Here is a 17,129-nt window from a genome sequence, read left to right on the forward strand (position 1 = left end):
GATGGAGGTGTGGTGGTACATATATTCATCTTTAATTGGGCTCTATATGATGTTTGTTTTTGCTTCGTTTGCAATATTTATGCACCTGACCTTCATCAGGAAAACATACAGACAGAAAAAAAAAGATATGCATGTTTTCCTTTTGGTTCTCAGGAAGAGCAAAACTAAATCCACAGTCATTTTCACACATCAAAGATTTTAAGGTGAATGTGAGGACGGGACATTTTCTGCATTTTCTGTACTTCATCGTTGGAGATTTTCTGCTGGAGATGCTCTCACACTGTAAAACATGAGGGAGAAAGTTAGGTGATGTGGAAATAATTGTGATTTATGGACAGCACGTATTAAAGTTTATCAGTACAATAGTTATATAAACATATACATAATACTGAATGTAAGGTGTAAAGGGATTTGAGTGCAAAGCAACACACTGCTTAGCAGACAAGAACAACAGCAGCTTTTACCAGCATTTACATGAGGATCCTGGACTGTGGTGCATGTGTCAAATGCCTGTATGCTAACTATACCCCCAAATTTAAACAAATTAGATCAAATATCCAACCTTATCTAAAGTCTGAGTGAAGGCAAAAATATATGTTTGATGAGTTTGTCGCATAACTGAGAAATGTATTCACAAGACAAAGTATATGACATTATCTTTCAAAATCAAAAGAAAATGAGCAGTTCTCTCTGCTCTGAGACTATGGGGCTTTGTCCCCTGAAGGCCCTGACAGATCTCAGACTAGCTCAAATGAACCACATTATGGAGAAAGCAAAGCAGAGTTGTTTATTTTTTTAATCAAAGCAAACTGCTTAGATGGGAAATCACAAATGCACACTGCAGATATTAGATATTTGGTCATCTTCCAATTCAATTCCATTTTATTTATATTGCGCCAAATTACAACAAATGTCACTTTAAGGTACTTCAAAGACACAATCCAATTCAAGTCGATTAGAATCCAATTCAATGTAATAAAATCATAATCTAATCAAATCCTATAAATTATTGTCCAAGTTATTCCAATTCAGACATACAGAGCCAATTAAAAAAAGTAGCCCAGCTAAGGAAACCAACAGATTGCACTGAAACTTCTCTTCAGTCCAGTTCTGAGTCCAATCCTGAGCATGCACGAGGCGACTGTGGAGAGAAAAAACTCCCTTTTAACAGGAAGAAACCTCTGGCAGAACCAGCCTCAGGAAGGGTGGCCATCCGCCTCCACCAGCTGGGGTTTGAGAGGACAGAAAAGAGGGAAAAGAGGGGACAACGAACACCATATTACCAGACATGGGATTCTTGCTAAGAAAGAGAAACACAAGTTAATGACAACAATAATGTGATATGTACATGGAGAAAAAAGAGAACAGAGTGAGGAGAGGTGTATCATGGGAGGTGCCCCCAGCAATCTAGACATATAGCAGCTTAACTATGGGATGTTTCAAGTTCACCTGAGCCATCCCTTACTGTGAGTTTTGTCAAAAAGGACATTTTTAATCCTAATCTTAACTGTAGAGAGGGTGTCTGCTTCCCAGACATACACACGTGGACAAAATTGTTGGTACCCCTCAGTTAAAGAAGGAAAAACCCACAATTCTCACTGAAAGCACTTGAAACCTACAAAAGTAACAATAGATAAAAATTCATTGAAAATTAAATAATCAAAAGCCATCACATCAGCCATTATCTTTGAAATGTTGATTAACATAATTATTAAAAAAAAAAAACTAATGAAATAGGGCTGGACAAAAATGATGGTACCTCTATAAAAGATTGAAAACTATTTGACCAGAGTGACATGATTAACTCAGGTGTGTCCTTTAATTGACATCACAGGTGTTTCCAAACTCATAATCAGTCAGTCTGCCTATTTAAAGGGAGACAAGTAGTCACTCTGCTGTTTGGTGAAAAGGTGTGTACCACACTGAACATGGACAACAGAATTGTCCCAGGACATCCGAAAAAAAATTATAGACAAACATCTTAAAGGTGCAGACCATCTCTAAACAGCTTGAAGTTCCTGTGACAACCGTGGCTCATATTATTCAGAAGTTCAAGACCCATGGGACAGTAGCCAACCTCCCTGGACGTGGCCGCAAGGGGAAAATTGAGGACAGATTGAAGAGACAGATCGTTTGAATTGTATCCAAAGAGCCCAGGACAACCTCCAAAGAAATTAAAGGTGAACTCCAAGGCCAAGGTACATCAGTGTCAGATCGCACCATTCGTCGTTGTTTGAGCCAAAGTGGACTTCATGGGAGACGACCAAGGAAGACACCACTGCTGAAAAAAAATCATAAAAAAGCGAGACTGGAATTTGCAAAAATGCATGTTGACAAGCCACAAAGCTTCTGGGAGAATGTCCTTTGGACAGATGAGACCAAACTGGAGCTTTTTGGTAAGGCACATCAACTCTATGTTCATAGACTCAAAAACCAAGCATACGAAGAAAAGAACACTGTCCCTACGGTGAAACATGGAGGAGGCTCAGCAATGTTTTGGGGCTGCTTTGCTGCATCTGGCACAGGGTGTCTTGAATGTGTGCAAGGTAAAATGAAATCTGACGACTATCAAGGCATTCTGGAGAGAAATGTGCTGCCTAGTGTCAGAAAGCTTGGTCTCAGTCGCAGGTCATGGGTCTTCCAACAGGACAACGATCCAAAACACACAGCCAAAAACACCCAAGAATGGCTGAGAGAAAAGCGTTGGACTATTCTAAAGTGGCCTTCCATGAGCCCAGATCTGAATCCCATTGAACATCTGTGGAAGGAGCTGAAACATGCCATTTGGAGAAGACACCCATCAAACCTGAGACAACTGGAGCAGTTTGCTCATGAGGAGTGGGCCAAAATACCTGTTGACAGCTGCAGAACGCTCATTGACAAATACAGAAATCGTTTAATTGCAGTAATTGCCTCAAAAGGTTGTGAAACAAAATATTAAGTTATGGGTACCATAATTTTTGTCCAGCCCTATTTCATTAGTTTTTTTTTTAAGTAATTATGTTAATCAACATTTCAAAAGTAATGGCTGATTTTGATTATTTAATTTTCAATGAATTTTTATCTATTGTTACTTTTGTAGGTTTCAAGTGCTTTCAGTGAGAATTGTGGGTTTTTCCTTCTTTAACTGAGGGGTACCAACAATTTTGTCCACGTGTGTATACTGGCAGCTGGTTCCACAAGAGAGGAGCCCAATAACTGAAGGCTCTACCTCCCATTCTACTTTTAGAAACTCTGGGAACCACCAATAAACCTGCTGTCTGAGAGCGAAGTGCTCTGTTAGGAAAATATTGCACTACAAGATCTTTAAGATATGATGGAGCTCGGTCATTCAGAGCTTTATATGTGAGGAGAAGAATCTTAAATTCTATTCTGAATTTAACAGGGAGCCAATGAAGAGAAGCTAAAACTGGAGAAACATGATCTCTCCTGTTAGTTCTCATCAGAACTCTGGCTGCAGCATTTTGGATCAGCTGGAGGCTTTTCAGAGAATTTGTAAGACAGCCCAATAATAATTACAGTAGTCTAATCTTGAAGTAACAAATGCATGGAGCACTTTTTCTACATCACTTTGAGACAGGATGTTCCTACATTTTGTCAATATTACGAAAGTGAAAGAAGGCAGTCCTAGAAACCAGTTTGATTTGTGTGTCAAAGGATAGATTCTGGTCAAAAATAACTCCAAGATTCCTCACTGTAGTCCCAGAAGCCAAGGAAATACCATCTAGAGTTAGTATATAAGAGTTGTGGACTAAGTTACCCACATTGTTAAATAATGCATTTTACATTCTCATGGTGGATTGATTCAGTGAGGATTCAGCCGATTTATCACTGAAATGTGAGGATTCCATCGAGGAAGGGAGAGGCTTAATCAACGAGTTGAAGTGGTGTATCTGTTAAATCCCAGCCCTCTTTGTTGAGTTATTAAAACTACCAGGTTAAAAATGGGTGTTAAGTGGGTGTTCATCTTCAACTCTTTCACTGTATGTCTGCAGAAAATCAGAAAATCATCAAGCGCCCAGAGCCCATAGTTACTGACCTGAAACTTCAGTTCTTAGAGTAGATGCACCGCTGACATTCACAGTGCAGCTATTCCTAAAATGAAGTATTTAAATCCAGTACTTCCCTTCAATCCACCAAGCAGAAGTGATTCTCTGAGCTGGTGTATGGTGGAGATGCGCCTCTACTTAATTTTGCAAAATCAATTATTTTCCTTTTAATTGTATTATTCCTCTATTATATATATATATTATATAAATAACCAGCCCAAGCTCTATGAATTCTGACATCTAGGGAAAATGTATTTCCATCATGAAGGCAGAGCAGTTCGTTAGCTAATTTTCAGATACATAGTTAGATGACAAGGTTGTCTCGTCAGTGGCTAATGCATTGAAGTGGGCCTTTTTTATAACATAACAGCTTTAAAGACTTTAAAGTGTCAGCCTTTACTTGCCTTAAATCAGGGATCACTTTGTCATGGGTTGTGATTTTAGACCGCCCCTGAAAATCCTGAACGGAAAAACTATTTGATAATCCAGGGAGAGAGTCCAATAAATAGTTAAGTAAAACATTTCTCAGTATCTTAATATATTCTAAGGAACAATTGTCTAACATGTTTCCATGCAAGCTCTGGATATGCTTTATTATATGCTTAGTGATTTTGATAACTGTATTTTGTCAAAGGTAGTCCAGTGTTCTTTTTGTTTTGCTTCCATCCTCTATCTCGTTGAAAAATATTTAGCACACAAACCTTTATCCATCATTCTTCTTCAAGATCATTCTTGAATAGATCATTCTTGAATAAATAGCAAAAATCTGCGGTTTTAAAGGATTCTTTCTGTTTACTGCAAACTGTCATAATTCCCATTAAGTGATTTTTCTAGCTTTGTGCTCTCCGTGCACAGATCCACAGAGAGAAGTAAAAAAAAAAGAGAAATTAGGAACAAGGAATGACTTATTGCTAACGTATTTTAGAATTCATGGCAACCTTTGCCTCTGAAACCTTCAGCTGATAATCACGGTCTTTGACAAAGATTTACCCACTTTGCTGGGTCTATTTTTTTAATCCTGGAAGGACTCCTCTTCTATTTAAGGGGAAAAGTTTAAGTTGACACAGGCAATCTCTCTCATTCCTCCTCACTGCTGACAGCTGGACAATGGCCTTCACTTGGTGAGACTTAACATCCCAGTTTAATGACATTGTTTGAAATTTGCACACACTCCTACAGGGATTTAGTCACCACCTGCCAAGGACAGTAGTACTGCTGGAGTTTAAAGTAATTTAAAGGTACAGAATAGACATTTCCATATTGAACACTACATACCTGATCCTCATCTTTTTAGATCACTAATGGGTACTAGATCATGTTTTATTTTAAACCTTGTGCTGTGTTGCATGCAGAAACGAGTCCAATCATATTTTGGCAGCCTTATTAGTATTTGTGTGGGACAGCTGGACTGAAACTGAGTCCCCACTCTGCCTTATAGGTTTGAACTGAGGGACTGTGTTTACCCTCTCAGTAATCAGTGCAGTTAGATAGATGTGTCCCTTAGATAAGTGTTTCCCTTGATGAGGCCCTTACCTGACCACAAACCATTTATTACCAAAGATGGATGATGACCTTAAATTGCCTCTTTCCTCACTCCCCTGTATTTTGGTCTTGCTCCCGGCAGCTGTGGTCTTGCTGTTTGTATGCTTTTTACCCTCTCTTCATGGTGTGCAGGGGTTTGTCCCAACCCACAACTCCAAGTTTATCTTTTTCCTTTTGTTAATAAGAAGCCAGTATAAGTGTTTATAAGTGTTTGCATTGGCTGCAGTAAAGCACAAGGGAAAAAAATGTTAGATAAAGAACGAAAGGTTTGATATAGATCCAAATAACTTAAGCAACTATGAGTTCTAATGCGTATCATGATGTCAAAACATTAGTGGAAAGGCTTTTATGTCTTTTTCTCACACAGTGACTTAGAGAAGTTCTTTTATTGTGCCTGTGCGTGGGTGTCTTCATTTGTCCATAGTATTGCTGCAGTAGTTAACAGTTCCAGGACAGTCTTTCTGTAGATTTGGTAATATGGGTCACAATTTTATAATCCTGGCTCTTAGGGCACAGCTGACATTACAACCCAGCAGTCATTAGAGCTTCCCTGCTGGGTGTGCAAACCACACCTGTAGTAAAAGGCATGTGGTAGACTCTTAACATGCTTTTCTTAATTCTCTCTGAAAGCAATGGCTTTTTCTGGCCATTCTTCCTAAACCCCAGCTCTGTGGAGTGTACGGCTTACAGTGGTCCTATGGACAGATACACCAGTCTCCGCTGTAGAGCTTTGCAGCTCCTCCAGGTTTAAATTTGGTCTCTTTGTTGCCTCTCTGATTAATGCTCTCTTTGCTCGGCCTGTGAGTTTTGATGGATGATCTTTTCGACGCAGGCTTGTTATGGCGCCATATTCTTTCCATTTTGTGATGATAGATTCAGTAGTGGTTTGAAATATTTTTTTTTAGAACCCAACCCTGATATGGACTTTAACACAACTTTCTCCCCTGACATGTAAGGAAAGCTCCTTGGTCTACATGTTATTGCACACTGGTAAACCTTATTCAGCAGATGATGTCACAGTGAATTGAAGGGAATTCGTGGCACCCGATCTTATTTAGGGACTTCATAGAAAAGAAGGTGAATATGCAATTCCTTCACTGCGAGGGAAACAAAAAATCAGAATGCAAAGTTTATAGCAATATTAGCACATGTGTATGAATAAGGAGAGTAAAGAAAGCAGAGTGAGGAGAGGTGCTCAGTGCATCATGGGAAGTCACCCAGTCTAGGCCTGTAGCAGCATAACTAAAGGGAAGGTCATTGGATCAAGCCAACTATAACCTTGGTCAAAAAGGAAAGTTCTAAGCTTATATTCACAGGTAGAGAGTGTCTCCTTTCCAAATCCATCAGCAGCTGGTTCCACAAGAGAGGGGCCTGAAAAATGAAGGCTCTTATGGAAATATGAGATATTTTTGTTAAAGGCAGCTAGACACTTGATGTACCTGAATTCAGTGGAAAGTTCCATAAGATCAGGCCTCGAATGGAAAAGCCCTTATCTCCTTTTGTCACTGTAATATGGGAATAGTTAGCACAGATCTATCTCCGGATCTCAGTGGTCGGGAGGGAAGATACCAGATAAGAGACTCTTGAGTTGTTTTAAGGGTTAAGTGGCAAGGCCATTTAAGTTTTTAAAGGTAAGCAGTAAGACTTTAGATTTAATAGAAAATCCAACAGGGAGCCGGTGCAGGTTGGCAAGCACCAGGGTGATGTTTTTGTCCCATTAATGAGCCTAGCTGCAACATTTTGAATCCTGACAAGGTAATGCTATCCATAGGAACTATATGGTTTTAATGAAACTCAAAATCATTAGTGTTGTCCTTTGGCTGTTGCCTTATTATGTCAGTCAGAAAGGGATGTCGATAAAGACGGGTTATATATATATCTTTGAAGAAATTAGCTTCACCGATCCTCTTGGCAACAGAAATGTTGATGTATAAAATCACAGTTCAAGGGAACTGTTTGCTGTCTTAAGTAATGATGGAAAATATCTGCTTTCACATAGCACCGTTTAACCTTAGCTAGATTCTACAAAGAACTTGACATAGGTTTCCTCGTTGACATTGGTGGAGCAGCAAGATTCTCACCATTCAGCATTTAGCAGCGATTGTTAGAAGTGCTGTAGTAGTTCTGCACGTTTATGACAACAATGCTAAGCGGATGCATTTAAGGGAAAAGACACATGGAATTTGATATTTGCATTCTCACTCATGTTGCATATCCACATAATGGATAATATATGATCAGTCTAGGGCGACGTACTGAAGTGACACAATCAGATTTGAAAAATTGGAATCGATGACCAGATTTCTGTGTTCACACAGCCCTGAAAAAATAAACATGTAAGAGTGACATCAGTGGAAAAAATGGATTTGAGTCATTTTCGTCTGGTAATGTGAACGTACTACGTATTATCACTTTGTCGTATTGAAGACTGAATTTTACACACTTATCTCTTGCCAGCATACTGTATAAAAAGCATGCCTTCACACAGCAATACCTGTGACTTATTTACCCCCTTTATTTTCCGTACTTTTTCTTCTTTACATCTGTACGATCAAAGACATTTTAAGATGGGCTTTGGAGCCATGCAAAGCAGCATAACAGATACCTCTGCCAGCTGCAGACATATTGAAAGGCACCAAAAGCAAGCCAAACAAGTTTTCTTTGTCCCTTTTTATGTTTTTGTTTACATTACTCAGCTTGTGTTCCTGCTCTGAAGAGGTTCAGAGCCTTTTGCGCTCTCCTCATATCTTCCAACGAGTGTTTAGAAAACTTCTTTGCATGCTCTTTTGTTTTCACATCTGACATGCACAAAAAGAAAAAAGAAAAGGCGTTCCTCTCATCTCATCTGAATGGAGAAACAGATCAATGCCTCCTTCCACATGACTTCTCTTTCTTCTCCTTCCTTTACGTCTTTGATATTTTTCTCCGCTGCTCAACGAGATACGTTTATCAGCATCAAAGCCCCCTTTCTTCTGTCCGGGATGCTTAAACTGTTGCAGAGGGAGCTAAACAACAGCAGTTCAGAGCATCACATTTGCTCCCGATAAGGCTATCGAAACACAGCCTCACATGTTTTTTTGCTTGGTTTGTTGCACCATAGCGAACAATAGAAGACCTCCACACTGACAACTCTACAGCTCTCTGTGTTGAGTAATTTATGTTTCTGTGGACAGTGGGTTCCTGCATGGAGCAAACCTTATAATTTTCCTGTCTGTGTAAAAGAACACAATACCTGAGATTTACTACACATCTGCATATTTGCTCCAACCCCCGAGGCTGAAGTGGAATCTGCTAATTTATTTGAGGCTGATGTCAGAAGGAGCCCCTTGTTGCTTTTGTGCAAAGAGGGAAGGAAGGAGGGAGGGGAAGAGAAATGCAAGCTGACAGTTTTGTAGATGCATAGAGACAGTGAACATGTAGGATACCATGGTGGGTGTGCTATGCAAGGAATGCTGGCTCAAGTTGTAACTAGAACTCCTGAAAGGCCCTGTTCTTTCCATGCTGCTGGGGGAGCTTAGACCCCATTTTGGCAAGGAGCCCAACGCCCTGCCCGTTTATCTCCTTCATTATCAATGTGCCTTTTTGTGCCTTCAGGCCCTTGATTTGACAAACTGGAGTCACCAGCAGAAACAGCTCCACAAAAGGCCCACATCTCAATGCTTCTGGACTGCTGCGTGCGGAATGACTTCTTCAAATCTCAAGCATGACTCTACCAATTCTGTACACTGTCATATTTGTGTATTCGTGCAGACTTTCCTCCTGCATCCCCTGCATAGCAATGGTGGTCTCAGTGGGAGAATTCCCTCTAGAACTCAGTAACTCAGAGTTATTGAGTTCTAGAGGAAATTATAGACATCCATCATGGATGAAGTAGAAAATGATAGAATAATGAGCTATATAAAGACTGTAAATGTTAAAATAGTCAGGAATAAGAAATATTTCAGACTAGTTACATAAGTTTTGCATCTGCATTTAAAATGAGTCTCTTTTCTGAGCTGAAAAATGATGATAAATAAACCAGAAAGGAAGACCAAATAAAGTATTTTTGTATTTGAATTTGTATTCTTAGATTTCTGTTCATTAAGGCTTTGGCCTCATAGTTCTCACAAATTCTCACAATTTTGGCAGTCTCTCCTTCTCTTTGGTGAATAATAATAATAATAATAATACTAGTAATGATAGCTGTGCTTTTCTAAGATGATATCTGCGATCTTTGTGGTCGCCACAGATGAAGTGACTCAAATTGTCATATGATCAGACAGTTGATGAGTTCACAGATGAGTCAAGTATCATATCTGTCAGAGGAGAAATGAAAGTCATAAACATAAACATCAGTTGCAGTTACAGTTCAGCTTCCAATCTCATTTGCTGTAAATATATTCCACCGCTCTGTTTCCCTCTTGAACTATTTAGCCCAGACTGCCTTAGCTTTATTAACTTTTATCATTCCATATGTTCACATGACATGAGAAAAAATAGAATTATTGTGTTAGTCTGACTAAAACCAGACTAAAAGTTAAGCATTCAAGTTATGCTATAGCCATATATATAACCATATTGTACCATTCTGCAAGCTTCCAGCACACGCATGAAAGCAAGGGTTTTATTTTCTGTTACACATTCTGTGTTCCTGAAGCTTTGCTGGTTAAGTACAGCTGGTAAACTCCACTGTTAGTATATTAATTGACTGTGTGCCTTTTAATGTACTTTGAAGTTTTTGTTTTGATTTAGGTGTCTTCAGCTGATGTCAGTAACATTGTGTTTTAGGTATGCAACTGTTCTAAAGGTATGAAAAGAGAAATCAGAAAACAGCTGTCTATTGTAACTGAAGCCTTGGCCTCTTTACTGTTCATACTGTACAAGTGAATTTCTTTCCCCTCCTGTCTCTCTGGCTTCTCCAAACGCACACAGTTCTGTGATATTCCACACCTATGTGGGAGATAACAATGGGGGTAATTGACTGTGATGAATGGCGCTGTATTTAGAGGGCTTGGCAGTCTGGTTCCTGTGTGGGTCTCGGTGGACAATCAGGCCTTGACAGTAGATCTCTGCTGTAGGACGTCAGAGGATATTTAACTGTGTGAGGAGTGTTTCCAGTCGTTGTCAAAGGCAAAAAGATGGATGTGTTAAACAGAGATATTCTGAGCCCGGAAGTTTAGTTGAATTTAGTTTAAAAAATTAGGCTTTAGGCTTGTGCAGAGAGTTGGGAAGGTGGCCAGATGTGATTTGGGTTGGATACTTTTTGGAAAAGTATATTACAGATGTAGAAAAGGAAGTTATCACAAGGAAAGATCTGATTTTGATATTTTAGATTAAAAAAAAATACAACAGTGCTTATATCAAACAGTTTCAAATGTGGCTACATTTGTTGCAATTTGGGTTGCCGTGGAAGAATATTCAGGAGCAGGACAAGTGACGATCAGAATGAATACATGAAAACATGGGACAAATAGCAGCATGTCGCTTTCAAGGTGAGTAGAAATAAACATTTTAAGTCTTACTTGACTGTCGCTTTGTTGTTGTGCATGAAGAAAACCTGCATGCCTTTGGTATATGGATGTCAGTCTGAATCGCAAAGAGCCGTGAGAAGACTAAATGAGGCGGAATCGTACATTTCTGCAAGGCAGAGTCGCATGTTTATGAAACATTTGGCTGCTGTGAGGTTGTCAGAAGCACTGAGAGAGGGAAGGCTGAGTCATCTGAAGGTGAGGAAAGCTCTCCATCCTGTCAGAACTGTCAGGTGAAGGAGTTTTGATCAGTGGAAGTGGAGGAAAAAACACTGTGAAAACACATACAGGGCTGAAGAGATTCCTGGTGGGCTCAGGTGAAGAAGAAGAAGAAGAAGAAGAAGAAAAAAAGTCACCAAACACTTATTGTCTTTTTTTCTCCATCCACCTCACCCCTTTCTCCATCTCTGTGTTTTCCAGAGTTGCTGGGCTCCAACAAGAGACTCAACATCAATTACCAAGACTCAGACGGGTAAGAGGAGTGCGTGTGCAGACGTGCTTGTATGTGTGTGTCTTGGCTTGTGAGATAAGCAATGAAGCTGAGACAAGACGTGGCAATGAAAGAGTCATCTTGATCGACGTGCAGATTGAAAAAAAGAAGGGAAAAAAAGCCCTACGTGTGACTGCCTCCTCTTCGTTTTCACTCACAATCAAAGCACACACAGGTACTGACATATAGGATTCCTCAGAATTATTATGTCAACCTTTGAGTATGAAATTACAGGATTGTTAATTTGTTCACCTCACGGTACCTGCCACATGTTAGGATTGGGGTAAAAAATGTGTTTATTCGGTGATGTATATTCACTTGGGTTCGTTATAACTGGCTCTGGAGTGAATGCAGTGAATGTACTTTCAAACAGCAGTTGAAATGTTTTAACTGGACACAGGTGAAACATAAACTCATTTGAGCTGGAGTTCTTCTTCTGCGTTACTGAGTTACTCTTCTGTACAAACAGCGTTGATGGGGACTGCAGGAACTTTGGCTGCTTGAATCTAAAAAGCCACCGAGAACAACAATAGAGCATTGTGGGAGTTTTAGTCTCATTAAACTTTAGCATTCATCATTTTATCACAATCATGCATTCGATAGCCTACAAGAAGACCTGTGGAAAACTTGACCTCTCATTCCCAGCATGGGCTCAGTTAAGATGTAGCCATTGCACATTGTTTTGGTTCCAAGATTCTGGAAACATGTGAAACCTCTGTTTACCCATTGCAAAATGTTTTTACACCACAGAGAAACTTTGATCTGCATAACTGAAGCACCATTTCAAAATTCCTTATCCAGATCTCCTTTTGAATTTCATTTGAAGAAACAGATCTGAATATCTGACCCTGGCCCGAGCTGGGTGCTGATGCTTTTAGAACCCTGATACTTCTGGGGTGGAGCTTGGCAGCACTGACTGTTTCTTACTTGTTCTGCCAAGCCTCATATTATATATTTTCTGTCTCACTCATGGTCATTATACACCCCAGTTTGTTAAATGTTTTATAATGTAAGGGGTCTGTAGTATGTAAGAAATTAAACAAAGAAATAAAAAAAAACAAGAAAAAAACATATTTTCATAGCTTTTACATCCGAAAGCACAAATAAAACACAGCTTATCGCTGCAAGACGGTGCCACATTTCCAGGTGTTGACTGCAGCTGGAGAACACTTTGTGCCCTATGCTGTGGATTCATTTATCTCTTTGCACCTCAGTGAAAATGTCAGCAACCTACATCTTAAGGAACCTTTTTTAGTGTCTTGACATTACTAAACCATTACTTAAAGTACTGGTACTTTTGGTTGAAATGCAGCCTGTTTGGTCTGTGCTGTTTAGTGGCCGCTTGTAACTGCTTTTCATTGCTAATTGAGCTCATATTGGGAGAAATGAAAATTCTAATCCGTTTTGAAGAAGGCACAGTGCCAGCAGCTTCCTCCTTCCTCCTCCGTTAGACTCCTTTGCTCTTCCCCAAACTTAAAGTCATCTGTCCAGGTCATGTTTCAATGTCACACACTATGTGTCACATGTTTATAAGCCTTTTTTTTTTCTTTTCTGTGAAATCTACTGCATTTTTGTAAGATCTTCTAAAATAGGTCATCACAAATTGAAATGGGTTGTCTTGGCCTGCGTGCAGCGTGGCTGTGTCGACTGAGAAGTGCTGCGTGTATCTACATGCAGGGTCATTGCCATTTGTAGGAAGTGACACTCAATGGAGGTGTTGAAATCAAACAAGTCGAGGAGCGAGGGAGTTGGTGTGTGGGGGTGGTACAGAGGAAGGTTTACCTGTGATATACGAGATCGGCGCGGAGGTGATGAAGTGGATTGCGAAAGATGAACAAACAGTTGCTTGTCACTGAGTCAACACCATCCCAGGTAGACACATTGAGAGGGTCAGTAGGAAGTGGCCGAAAGAGATGACGCCAGATGTGGATGAGGTACGGTCTCATTGCGGGCCGGTAAAAGAATATCTTGTTGTTTTGTATTCATGATACACATTATTACATAAGCAACAGAATGCCTTCATATTCTCTGTCTCACTCACTTTTCCCAGTTTCATCCCTCCTTTTTGTACCTCCAATGCCCCTTCAGTCTTCTTCCAGCTGGTAGCTCAGACATTATTTTGTGGTTGTAAATGAGCGTGCATTTTAACCCGATGGCCAAAACTGTGGACACATTGGCTGCTGTCGCATTTGTTGGTGCTGAGGGATAGGCTGAAAATGTCTCATCCTTATCACTGAGATTAACATGAATTTAATGTTGTTTTAGCAACCTGCCTCACCAGAGAACGGGTTAGCTAAACCTGTTAAGTTTCATGATAGTCTTAAGTTACCACTGAGTTATGTCCAAAAGTACCATCTAATCTCTCTGGGGTCTATTATCCAAAGTTATTGGCACATGCAAGTGTTAGAGGTGGGGGGGGGGTGGGGCGTTTGGATGCCAGCATGAGTCCTGTTCAAACCCACAGAGCAAACACTTTTTCTCTAAAAATTTTCTCTAAAAAGATCATTGCAGCCTGTTTGTAGTTTGCTAAAGATCACATAGACGAGCCTAAAAATCTTTTTCTTCCCCAGCTGGTTTACTTTAAGGATTCCACATTTTTCTGTTGAAGGGACTTAGATTTTTCTACGTTTCTACATGGAAAGTCAAAGAGCAGAGGGTGCTGTGCAGTGTAGAATCTGAAAAGCTCTGTGGCAGATTTGGGAAAAATCACTAGATTTAGTTTTACAACTTTTAAGGATCATTTTGGTTCCTTACATCATGTTTTGTTGACAAATAATATGGCTCTTGTAACATTAACGCTTAAATTTGGTGCATTGTATCTCCATTATAAAGGTTTATTGAAATTATTGTACTGAATATTGGGGAGCTTCCTGCAGCTTTATAACCAATTTCTTTTTCTGCCCTGAATCATATTCCAAAGTATATTTTCCAGGCCAGCTGACTTTCCAGACATCATTATTATGTTATTTTCCTTGAGTGTGTTGGGAATCTACAACAGGGACATCTTTCCAGTTTGACCTCCTGACCTGCACTTATCACCCTGTTTGTTCAACTGCTCGCCCCTAAACTTCTACCAGAGAGGGGAAAAGGGTACTGCTGACATGATAAACACAACCACAGTAGTCAAAGGAACTTGAACTGTACAAACTTTTACTGAGAGAGCTACGCCACGTTGCGTTTCCAGGTGTGTCCAAAAAAGCATCCCATAAGCTGAGGACTCTCAAAGCGCCTGCCTGAGGCTGTTAAATCACTTGAGGACCTCAGTACTGCTGCTGTTACTTTATCTCCACACGAAGAGAGCGTGTCATAAATCAGCTCTGGTTGTGTGTTGCCTCAAAGGGTCACCTCATCTTGAATGCTCGCTATGTCTTTATTGCCTCAAGCAAGTACAAAACTTATTGCTAATAGAATTTATGCTTTTAATTTCCCCCTCAGTGGAATACACTGCAGCTGGATAGACGAAAACACACCTTTCATCTCTGAAGCGTTGTCACACTCACACACATGGGATGTAATCTCAATTTTTAGTTCTGGTATGGGATATATGAACACATTGCTTCTTATCTTAGCATAGTGGTGAAGACCTACTGAATATACACACTGCGCACATTCATAAATACAGATACACTTGTGGCTTGACCTCATTTGAAGCTTTGATGGTTGTGACTCATAAAACACATAAATTACTGTCTGAGGCTGGAGTGAGTTTTGAAAAGTGTGAACCGGCTGAAAAGTCTTTCAGATTTATAACCTCTGTCATCTTCTCATCTCTTCTCCTGCTGCTCCTCCTGGACCCCCCCTCCCCTTCTCGCCCTCTCTCTGTCTGTGTTTCGCCCACAGCTTCTCGGCACTGCACCACGCTGCTCTGACGGGCACCACAGAGCTGCTGTCTCTGCTGCTGGAGGCCCAGGCCACGGTGGATATCAAGGATATCAATGGTATGATGATGGCAGAGCAGCTTCCCCAGCTGACGCAGTGTCGCCAAACAAACTCACGGCTTTAGAAAAATTTTTGGGGGAAAAAAGTCCATGCTCAAGACATCACTGGGTTTAATCAGGCCTGAAACTCAACAGCTCCCTGACACTTAGCTGAAATTAAGTTTGACTCATGAAAAAATGGGATTCACTTTGAAGTTTTTATGCCATGCAGTGACAGCAGTGCCACAGCAAATATCCACAGACTCCAACAGGACCACATACAGTGGAATTTGGAGCAACAGCTTGGCTGCTGAGACCAGAGACGTGTTGTGCTCATAAGCATATATCTGATGCCTCCGAGGTTAGCTGTATATGTTCCTGAAGGACTGAATTTTTAACACTTCCTGCCTGCTTGCCAGTTTATGGAATTCAGTCTTATTTATGTACAACCTCCAATCAGAATGAGTTGGAATAGTTTGTAAAACGCACTGAGAAAAAACAAAACAAAATGCAGTTATTACGTTTACTTTTACTTTACTTTGTTTTATTGCAGGCAGTTTGAACCCAAGATGGTTTACATTTTGTCAGTCAACTTAATTTGATTTAATATACATCCACTTTTGCATTTCCGAGCAATTGTGTTGCAATTGCATTGTAGAAGAGACTCTTAAAGAGACTCAAGTGTTATTTTGTCACATTCTTACTGCAAAGAATGTGACAAAATAACATTACTGCAAAACTGTCTTCAGCAAAGCTGTAGTGCTGAAGACAGCCCGTGTCGCTCTTAATCCTCAGTGAACTTTTCTGCAGTCATTTGTGCCTTCACAGAGGTACAAATGAGCTTTGCCAAGGGCACTGATACAATGCTACACCATCACACAGTCTGACTTTTGGACTAGTTGATGATTACCAGACTGAATGGTTCATTTTGTCTTTGGTCACACTGCGTCGATTTCTTCCAGAAAGGATGTTGGTCTGTCCATAATCCATGTTTCCATTTTTTTGCACAGTAAAGTTTGAAGTGGCAATTTTGAATGTAAATCTGTATTCTAGTGCTTGACAAAGTGTTTCCCGCACTAATCCCTTACCTATGTGGTTATATCACATAGGTATATGTGAGGTCACTTTAGAGGGAAGATATGCAAATCTCTTCCAATCTTCCTTTGTGGTACATTGTTTTTGAGGATTTCATTGATTTTTGCTCACACATATATTGACAAACTGGAGATTCTTGCCCATCTTTGCTCCTTGAAGCCTTTCGTAGATATTGCTTTTGTACCAAGTAACGATGGTACTTCATAACTAGCCCCTAAACCTCCACCATCCCTACTTGTTTGGAATTTGTTGTGCGCCCGAAATGCATAAGTGGATGTATTTTAATAAAGGAAAATATGTTAATAAGAAAACATACTCACTACACTCCCCAAAAACACAGAAGATGTCAAGTTGCAAATGATTTTCTGAAGCATTTCATTGCTGGGAAATAGCTGTTTAGTTGTATGTCCTCGTACATTAAGACTGTTTAAGTATAAACAGACGAAAATCGCTTACCTTGAAATGAAAGGTTCCGACACTCATTTTTTAACAATTTATAACTACATCAATAAATATAACATCAACTTTG

At 39.9% G+C, this 17,129-nt stretch overlaps 2 protein-coding genes across 2 annotated transcripts in view; one reads left to right on the forward strand and one right to left on the reverse strand.

Annotated features, from left to right (window-relative positions):
* mettl9 (methyltransferase 9, His-X-His N1-histidine) overlaps positions 1-17,129 on the reverse strand; it is a 96,294-nt gene that overhangs the window by 35,223 nt on the left and 43,942 nt on the right. The gene's annotated exons all lie outside the window — the stretch shown is intronic.
* The window catches only part of LOC140278669 (caskin-2-like), a 65,741-nt gene that overhangs the window by 22,492 nt on the left and 26,120 nt on the right, over positions 1-17,129 (forward strand). The window contains exons 3-4 of the mRNA XM_072373729.1: positions 11,519-11,570; positions 15,429-15,526. Of these exons, the coding sequence (XP_072229830.1) occupies positions 11,519-11,570; positions 15,429-15,526 (150 nt within the window). The remainder of the gene's footprint in view (positions 1-11,518; positions 11,571-15,428; positions 15,527-17,129) is intronic.

This window comes from Leuresthes tenuis, unplaced genomic scaffold, assembly GCF_036924035.1.
Source record: "Leuresthes tenuis unplaced genomic scaffold, fLeuTen1.0.hap1 SCAF_20, whole genome shotgun sequence".
Classification (NCBI taxonomy): domain Eukaryota; kingdom Metazoa; phylum Chordata; class Actinopteri; order Atheriniformes; family Atherinopsidae; genus Leuresthes; species Leuresthes tenuis.